The 10061-nt window shown below is 39.0% G+C and overlaps 2 protein-coding genes across 2 annotated transcripts; both read left to right on the forward strand.

Moving 5' to 3' along the window:
• Window positions 1-929: 929 nt before the first annotated feature.
• Window positions 930-1613, forward strand: LOC124102118 (olfactory receptor 7E178-like; the record flags this gene model as incomplete). The annotated part of the gene is made up of 1 exon (XM_046458348.1): window positions 930-1613. A coding segment is annotated over one exon (684 nt), but the record flags the coding sequence as incomplete, so codon positions are not given.
• Window positions 1614-6387: 4774 nt separating this feature from the next.
• On the forward strand, window positions 6388-9858 carry LOC124102119 (putative gustatory receptor clone PTE01). Its single transcript, XM_046458349.1, has 2 exons — window positions 6388-6473; window positions 8916-9858. Exons 1-2 carry the CDS (start codon window positions 6388-6390, stop codon window positions 9856-9858), a joined length of 1029 nt encoding a protein of 342 aa, XP_046314305.1.
• Window positions 9859-10061: the final 203 nt, after the last annotated feature.

Consider the following 10061-nt stretch of genomic DNA (forward strand, 5'->3'; position numbering starts at 1 on the left):
TTTAAGTCTATGATTTAAAAATCATTGACAGGTACAGTATACACTAATGCCACATTTTTGGTCAATGCTGTGATTGATTATGTGCACTGATTCAATCATATTTATCAAAATTTGAAGTTCACCAAAACAAGGAATTTTATTTTATGTTACATAATTTTTGAAGAGAAAACTTAAATCCATACAGGTGGCACATGAAAAGATCAAAGAATTATGAGAACCCTTGCAGAAAATGGGCACATACAGCTTTCTGGTTTTGATCCATCATCATTGATCTAGTTGTCTGGACATGCTGTTCTTACACAGTCTTAAATATCTTGTCAAACTGACTTTAACTAAAGTCCTGAGAGAAAAATGAGGCGTATCAAACTTCCTCTTAATTTCCTTTATAGTAAGGTCATTATTTATTCCCTAATTTTTCTATAAAGAGTAAGCTGTATTTTATTGTGATCATGAACTCCTTCTCTCCTATTGTCTTGGACTTCTAACATTGCTCAGTTTAATGTCTCAAAAGTGTGTATGGAAAGATGGGTGAATGATGGAGAAAGTAATAATGAAAGTGTATGTAGAGACCAGGTGATTCACTATTGAGAATTATTGTTGAAGGTATGTGGACCTCATGTGTGAGCATCTTCCTTGTGCATAGTTGGATTCAAATGTTTCCTGATGAGCGGTGCCTATTTAATGTGTTTCTTTTTCTTTTTTTAACACCCTCTTTGCTTTCCAAAAGATGTCCAAGCAACATAGAAGCACAAAATTTAACCCGTGTCTCTGAATTCCTACTCATGAGCTTCTCAGAGGATCCAGACCTGCAACCCATCCTCTTTGGACCGTTCCTGTCCATGTACCTGGTCACAGTGCTTGGAAACCTGCTCATCATCCTGGTGATCAGCTCTGACCCCCACCTCCACACCCCCATGTACTTCTTCCTCTCCAACCTGTCCTTGGCTGACATTGGTTTCATCTCTACCACGGTCCCAAACATGATTGTAAATATTCAGACTCACAATGTCATCTCCTATGTGGACTGCCTGACACAGATGTCCTTTTTTGCCATTTTTGTCTATATGGATTATATGCTTCTGACTGAGATGGCCTATGACCGGTTTGTGGCCATCTGTCACCCCCTACATTATCCAATCATTATGAATCCTCGCCTCTGTGGCTTCTTAGTTTTGGTGTCATTTTTGCTGATTCTTTTGGACTTCCAGTTGCACAATTTGATGATCTTAAAAATTTCCAGCTTCAAGAATATGGAAATTTCTAGTTTCTTTTGTGATCCTTCTCAACTTCTGAATCTTTCCTGTTCAGACACCTACTCTAATATCATTGTCAAATACATTCTTATTGTCATCTATGGCCTTTTCCCCATTGCAGGGATCTTTTTCTCTTATTACAAAATTATTTCCTCCATTCTGAAGATCCCATCCTCAGGTGGGAAGTACAAAGCCTTCTCCACCTGTGGGTCTGACCTGGCAGTTGTTTGCTTATTTTTAGGAACAGCCTTTGGAGTGTACTTTGGATCATCTGTATCACATTCTCCTAGAAAGGGTGCAGTGGCCTCTCTGATGTACACTGTGGTCACTCCCATGCTGAATCCTTCATCTACAGCCTGAGGAACAGGGATATTAATAGTGCCCTGAGGAGACTGCACAGCAAATCTCAGCACTCATGGTGACTGGTTGCAATGCATGTTTGAAAATGTAGCAAAGCTAAATACATGGTCCTGTCAATATGCCCCTTGTGTTAATGTGTCACTAAGTTTTATAGTAAAGTGGTTGGAACTCATGCTGAGAAGGGATGTTTGGTTCTTTTCACATTGGGGACATGGTTTCACTTTGGTTAGATAAAGAATGTTGGAGTATATGATAGTGATTGTTGAACAACTATGTCTATATTTAATGCCACTAAGCTATGCAATTGACAATGGTAATAATGTCATTTTTTTGTAATTTAAATCTACTATAATGAAAGTGGACTTAAGAAAGTATTATTTAAAAAAACCAATTAAAAATCAATAATATAGATAAACTTCCTTTTTGCTAAAAGTTGGTGCAAAACCTTAATTAATGTTAATTTTCTAACATTTTTATTCCACTATTAATATTAGCAAGTTGTAGAGTCTGTAATATGCTCACCTATTGGCCAGTCAGGAGTTCTATGCATTGAGCCTCCAAGGTCACACCATAGTCAACGAGCAGCCTGTGCCTCCAGCCTTTCAGCTTGATGGCTCCAGTCAGGTGGGCTGCATCCTGTGTTTCTTCTCACACTGGTTTGTCTTAGGAAGTCCCTAGCTGAGCATGCACAGATTCAGCCCTAAAGATGAGGTGGGAGGCCCCTGGGTACCAGCCATGTGGAATCCACTCTCCTTAGTCACGACCACCTGAGCCAGTGTAAATCGGTAACAGCTGAGGGAGGTGAGGATGGAGGAAGGACCAACATGCAGTGTGACTGCCCAGAGGAGAGAGCACTGAACAGTGTCAGTCATGGGGACTGAGAGTAGAGGCATGTGTGTGACATGCCACTACAGTTTTCCTTTCCTCCCACACTGATCCTTCTTACCACACACTGTCATCCACATGGAGGAATGTGCTCTTCACACTGTCTTCAGCACTGAGAGATGTCTATTTAGGTGAGGAGGAGGAGGTGGACCTGGATGAGGACAGCATCCAAACATATGATCTTTTATTGAGAGGGTGCTGGGTGGCAGGTGCTGAAGTGTGTGGTGTGTGTAGGGTGTTTACATTTGTCTGCCTAATTTTTATCAAGGTATAATTGCCACATTATTATATTTGACATATTGGAAAAGATCAGAGATTTTAGTAACTTGTGGTGGGTGTTCAGGTCAAATAGCTGAAGCCATGTGTGAAGTGCACTGTGGCTTTGAGGCATATGGCATCTTGGCAGGACAGTGCTGACAGGTTGTCCCCTCCACAAGCAACCCTGTGTTTCACCTTGCTGTCTGTGTAGAATGCAATCTCTTTCCTGTGCACTTCCCTTTGGGATTTCTGGTGGATCCCAGGACAGAGCATTCTGTGGCATCAGTTGCACTGATGTAGGACAGATCAGGCTGGACACCCAAGGTATTTTTAGGAAGCAGGTTTATTTAAATTGCAGTGGTCCCAAGAGCCTAATGACTAAAAATCTCTGGACTCTGGATTTGAAAATTATTTGAGATTTATACACAGTTGGGGACAGAGTTTCATAATAGTGGTTGGTTACATGGCAGGTACTCTTTGTCCCATAGTCTTAGTCTTGACAGAGGTTTCACAAGTTTTACCAAGGAAAACAAAATATTACCTTTTATACAAATGTCTATTGAGACAGAGTGTATTACAGCCTTTGTCATCAAACCTTGCATTTAGAAAGAGGAAGCTTCAAATCAGAATATGCTCTCTGAAGAAATCCTGTTAAATCCTGTTGACACTCTTTACAAAATCTTGCTGTCAAAGAGCTTAATTATGATGTTGGCCCTGAAGAAGCTTATATGTTACAATTATGGTGAGGGATCTCTTTGTGGCTGTATCAGCACCAATTCAGGAAGAATGGCTGAGATGAGCAGAAAGATCTAAGATCAAGTGGGCATAAATAATCCAGCAAAGATCTCCCTGTGCCCCCCACTCCAGGATGCCCTTGCAGCTTCCACATCCTCCTGCATTCTGCTAATAAGCCATCTCCATCAGATGAAGAGCAAAGCAGGTCTAGACTGCATTACTACTCAGGAATTTGAAAAGGGTTAAGAATGTACCGGATATGTACCTCAAGCTAAGACCCATGGATCCAGGTTAAAATATTCTGATTTTGGAAAAAAGTCAAAAAGTTTAATGCAACACAACCACAGATTTAAAATTTAATTTTTGCTGCTCTTGTCTAGATTCATTCTTTCTGCAACAATGGGCAGGTTGTTAGCATCTCCGATACTCAATAATGTCATCCAAGGTGATTTCTTGTTGATACAATGACAATGAATTCAGATTAAACAGAAAATCTGTGCTACCTATGTGGTTAATATGTGATGGTAGAATAAAATATGGGCAAAAACAAATTAGATAGAATTACCCCCAAACAATGGCAGAGATGTCCATTAGCTTTTGAAAAGCAAAGTAGGAACAAAGGGAAGTGACAGTAGACACTTAGAGCCTGGCTTGAGACAAAGTTTTGAATTTCACATCATTTTAATGCTGTAGAGTCCTTTGACAATCATTTTAAGAAGTAGATACACTATTTCTTTAATTACTGAATGCTTAGTTAAAAAATAACTTTTGACCAAGTGAATGTCACTGAGGTATATATTTATTATGATTCATATAGTAATTTATTTGTTATATATATTTTTTATCCTAATAAGAATGGGCTTTAAAAGCTGATGTATCTTTGAAAAACACAGAAGTAAAAGAAGAAAATTAGGTATGCAATTTTCCTCCGAATTACACCTAGGGTCCAAATCTTAAGTGGACCTTCATTTTCTCTTCTTCATCTTCTTGCATTAATATTGGGAAGTCCTTAGAGATGGGCATTGCGTGGACCAATTAGTCTAATTGTGAGCTCTGTGTATTGAGCTTCCAAGATCCTATATTAGTCCACAGTCAGCCTGTGCCTGCAGCCCTTCAGTGTATGGTTCCTGACCAGTGAGCTGCGTGACTGTGTCTCCTGCTGTGGTTATGCATCAGGAAGCACCCAGCTGACAGCATATTCATAGGAATGCTGGGCACAGAGTCTGAGCCTTTGTTGGGCACCAGGTATGGATGGGTCTTGGCATGTGCAATTCTTAGTCGTGATCCAGGAGAGAATCATTGTAATCCTGTAAGTACAGAGTGAGCTTTTGGATGTGCTAATGAATACAGGGAGTAATATTTCCTCAGTTTGAGGACAAATTTCACTGTTTGAGTAGCCAGAAGGAAGAACACCAACATGCAGTTTTTGTATGGGTTGGTGAAGTTTTGTTTTTTGTTTAAGGTGAGGGTATTGGATATCATTTTAAAAATTTTATCTCTACCAGACTGGTTCTGTTTTCCATAGAAATCTCACCCAAAACTGCACAAAATGGGTTGGTCCTTTAAAAGTGTTTTCTTACCTCTATGAAAGGACTATGGTGGTGAAAAGATGATGAGGAGGATGACTGAAGCCAGAGCATAATAAACCGATATGCAGGGCTTCCCAGGCTCAGTGCTGAGCAATGTGGTCTATCTCTTTTTTTCATTTCATGTATATCACATGCTGTAGTTATGCACGCCCAATTTATTATACTTTACAATAAACAAAGAAGAACATTATAATTATGGAACTTGTTCTTGTTTGTTAGACCAGAAAAAGTGCAGTTTTGTTTGCACTGGGCTGTCTGACCATGGACACAGGGCATCACAGGAGAATCCTGGCAGGCTGTCCCATCAGCAAGCCCACTAGCCATTTCTCTTGCTTACTCTGTTCTTCCTCTTGTCATTCCTGGTGTTCACAGGCAGAGCAGTGAGGTCGCCTGTTGCATGCACCACGGAAGAACAGCCACAGTTCACAGGAGAGGTCACAGCAGGGGAGGCTGATGATCATTCAGCACAGATCACACTCTCGGGCCCCCTCCAGAACCTCCTTGCGCTCACCACATGATCCTCCATGCTGGAAAACAGACCTGTCAATCTCAAGGCAAACATAATGTTAGGTTTTGATTTCATTCCCATTCACAAAACTGTAAAGATGCTAAAAATGCCAGAGATTTACCAGTGGTTAAGATCTTTGGACCTATACTGAAAAATATCAAGTGGGAAAGAATAAAAATAAAAGTAATCCATCTGTTTCAGAATCTCTCAGTCCCAATACCTAACTGTGTCTAGATTCAGACTTGTCATCTGAGTTGATTTCCCACTGATGCAACTGCAGAGTAAGGATAAATACTTTGTTCTTCTATTTGAATAATATGGGATATATGAATAAAATCCAGGCAAAATAAAATCTGAGTATTGTTGTTACTGTTAGTCCTGACTAGGTTAATCTTTATGCCACTCAATTAATATGTCCAGTGACCCAAATTGACCCTTTTCCTATCTCTAGATGGGCATTTTAATTTTGACCTTACAGATATGTGTGCTGGGTATTTGGGTAGAATGTCTCCTTTTTTTTTCCAATTCTGACTCCCTGAGGCCTATGCTCTGCTTGGCACAGGGAGGCATCCAGAATAAGTCTGTTCAGCATTGAACCCCCAGCACCATTTCTTTTCTAAATTGACCAAAATGAATTTGGATTAGCAAATTGTGGCCTCCTGTCTGTACTTTCTTTCCTTTCAGCAGTGTCCATGGGTATAGACCCAAGTTAAAACTGTCTCTCTGTGTCCACGTTTTGGACATAGGGACTCTTTATTTTCATTTAATATCATCCACAGCAGAAAAAGTTTCAGAAATCATGGCAGAGATTTTCATGGGTTTGAAGAAAGGCAAGGAGGCAGAAGTTGAAGGGCACTTAACACTGCAGCCTTCCACGAGGCACAGGTCAGAGTTTCACTTCATTCCAGCCTCCAGTGCCCTTGACTATGGCTTTCCTCCATAATGTGGATAGTTACCAAATCATGGATTTTTTTTATTAAATCACAATGACCAAATATTTGGTGAGTTTCAAATATCCCTTTGGAGAGGGTTTATTTTCTGTGTTTCCATTAAGCAGTGAGCAGGGAGAGGAGGACAGATTCACACACTGAGCACACACTGGTAGGTGGGCTGTGGGTCTGAAATGCCGCCTTCTTGACTCCAGCATGATCTCTTCTGCTGGATCCAAGGGAAAGAATATTTCCTGAATTTGACAAATTTTCTTAAGGATTCATCAAGGAGAGATTATTACTACTTGGGGTGACGCTTCATTTTCCTGATACATATTAGGATTGAGAAGATATGGGTAATTCTGGCTGTCCTTGAAGGGCATAAATGTAGATTATTAATAGCAAATTTGAACATGCATTTTTCTATTGGAAATCAATTGCCTAGCCCCAACCAACATATTTATTGGAGTTGGATATTCTTATTTGAGTGACATGGATATTGGCAGAGGATTTTGAAATGATTATCAAATTAATAAACTATCCAATTAAAAGATTGTGTCCTTTCAACAGTTAACACTTTGCATCAGATAAAGACTTTGCAGAAGGTGAATGTACTTCACAGAGTACATTCTCAGGTTAATGTAAACTTGCATATTTCATGGGCAATAGGTATTGTTTTGCAGAATACTTAAATTAAGTATTTTAAGTACTTTTAAGGCAACATTATAAAGGAAAACTGCATTGTAGATGATTCTGACATGAAAACACCAAGAGAAAATTACATATCCCCACTTCAAGACAATATCTGTGTCTGAGAGACAGGTTTGCAGGAGAATGGAAAAAGGCAGAGATACTGAAACTCAAATTTCCTATATAATAATTCAGATCTCTAGCCAATGTTAGTCCTGGAACAAGTATTATCAGATTCATATGTTTTAATATAGGTGATGATTTTATGGATGATAAGAATAAGCAATATTCACGGAGCATGTTCTACACACTAGGATATTGTTAGATAGTCGATTTCAGCTGTGGTATAAAAAAGACCACTCAGAAATTCACATGTGGATATGCTGATACAATTAGTGTTGTAATGACATCATTATGTTAGATATCCTAAAATATGCACAGGTAGAACTACAAGTTATGCTATTTGAAAGATTTGTTAAAAAATTTTTCTGATGACAGCCATACAAAGTCTGTAATTACTACCCCTCTTTTTACAAATGAGGGGGTTTCCAAGAAGGTGTTACATTATTTTTTGTTGTACTCTATTTTATACTGTATCTAATTCAGTCACAGTGAGAAATGATAAATAATGAACCTAAGTGTACTTCATGTAGCCTAAATAGGAGAATTGAAATCAATGTGTCAGGAATGATTGACAAGAAAATCTATGAAGAAGAAATAAGTAGATTGGAAATAAAACTTGGAGTTTTGAGTCTTTACTTAGTGTTTAGATCATCAACAATGAACTTAAGGGTTTAAGATCAAAAAACTATGATCCATTTTTATCAAGCCAAATGGAGTACAGAATCAAGAAAATGAAAAAAAAAATCAAGGGGTATTTTATATAACAGATATTTTGCTGATATTATATGGGTTGATAAAATAAACCTGCATAAAATAAAACTATTCAAAGGAGATTGTTACAGTCTATGATTTTAAAATCATTGACAGGTACAGTGCACACTAATGCCACATTGTGGTCCGCAATTTTATTCTTGTAATTATGTTTATCAAAATTTGAAGTTCACCAAGGATAGGATTTTTATTTATGTTACTTAATTTTTAATTAGAAAACTTTAATGAACAAAGGAGGCAAATGAGAATGATGAGAACCCTTTGCAGAAAATGGGTCCATACTGCTTTCTTGTTATGATCCATCAACCTTCATCTAGTTGTCAGGAAAAGCAGTCCTTATGCAGTCTTAAATATCTTGTCAAAGGACTTTGTTGAAAGGCCTTAGAACCAAAGGAGGTATATCAAACTGCTACTTAATTTCCTTTAGAGGAAGATCATTACTTATTCCCTATTTTTTTCTTAAAGATAAGCAATATTTCATTGTGATCATGAATTTATTCCCTCCTTTGCTTCTGGACTTCTAACATTGCTCAGTTCAATGTCTCTCAAGTGAGTATGGAAAGAGGTGTGGATGATGGAGATGTGGTTTTTCACTATTGAGAATTATTGTTGAAGGTGTGTGGACCTAAAACTTGAGGATGATGCTTCATTTTCCTGATACATATTAGGATTGAGAAGATATGGGTAATTCTGGCTGTCCTTGAAGGGCATAAATGTAGATTATTAATTTCCTGTGCAAACTTGATTTCAATGTTTCCAGAATGAGGGGTGCCTGTTTTATGTATTTTTAAACACTTTCTTTGCTTTTCAAAAGGTGTACAAGAAACATACAACCACAAAATTTAACCCGTGTCTCTGAATTCCTACTCATGAGCTTCTCAGAGGATCCAGACCTGCAGCCCATCCTCTTTGTACTATTCCTGTGCATGTACCTGGTTACCATCCTGGGAAACCTGCTCATCATCCTGGCTGTCTGCTCTGACTCCCACCTCCACACCCCCATGTACTTCTTCCTCTCCAACCTGTCCTTGGCTGACATTGGTTTCATTTCTACCACAGTTCCAAACATGATTGTAAACATTCAAACTCAAAATGATATCATCTCCTATGAAGGATGCCTGACACAGATGTCTCTTTTTACCATTCTTGTCTGTATGGATTATATGCTTCTGTCTGTGATGGCCTATGACCGGTTTGTGGCCATCTGTCATCCCTTGCATTATCCAGTCATTATGAACCCTCGCCTCTGTGGCTTCTTAATTTTGGTGTCATTTTTGCTGAGTCTTTTGGACTCCCAGCTGCACAATTTGATGATCTTAAAAGTTACCAGCTTCAAGGATGTGGAAATTTCCAATTTCTACTGTGACCCTTCTGAACTTCTGAATCTTTCCTGTTCTCACAACTTCTCTGATGACTTTGCCAAGTATGTTCTTATTGCCATCTATGGCCTTTTCCCCATCTCAGGGATCCTTTTCTCTTATTATAAAATTATTTCTTCCATTCTGAGGATCCCATCCTCAGGTGGGAAGTACAAAGCCTTCTCTACCTGTGGCTCTCACCTGGCAGTTTTTTGTTTATTTTTAGGAACAGGCACTGCAGTGTACTTTGCATCAGCTGTATCACATTCTCCCAGGAAGGGTGCAGTGACCTCTGTGATGTACACTGTGGTCACCCCCATGCTGAACCCCTTCATCTACAGCCTGAGGAACAGGGACATTAAAAATGCCCTGAGAAGGCTGCAGATGAGGACAGTCTAATCCTAGCCCCTGTGGGGTCTAGTTGCAATGCATGTTTGGAAACGCAACAAAGCCAAATACCTGGTCCTGTCCATGTGCCCCCCATGCCAATTTCTCACCAAGTTTTATAGTAGAATGGTTGGAATTCATGCTGGGAAAAATTAAGAAATAGTTCTGTAGGTGTCTCGACCTTGAATGTGAACAGCTGTTAGAAATTGGTCTGT

Source organism: Marmota monax, unplaced genomic scaffold (assembly GCF_021218885.2).
Source record: "Marmota monax isolate L192 unplaced genomic scaffold, Marmota_monax_Labrador192_F-V1.1 WCK01_AAM20220418_F8-fsc00618, whole genome shotgun sequence".
Lineage (NCBI taxonomy): Eukaryota > Metazoa > Chordata > Mammalia > Rodentia > Sciuridae > Marmota > Marmota monax.

Bases quoted from the DNA above. Each gene is read 5' to 3' on its own strand.
- LOC124102119 (XM_046458349.1), top strand. From the start codon at position 6,388: ATGGCAGAGATTTTCATGGGTTTGAAGAAAGGCAAGGAGGCAGAAGTT. The intron at 6,474-8,915 runs GTCAGAGTTTCA...GCTTTTCAAAAG, and splicing joins CAGCCTTCCACGAGGCACAG to GTGTACAAGAAACATACAAC.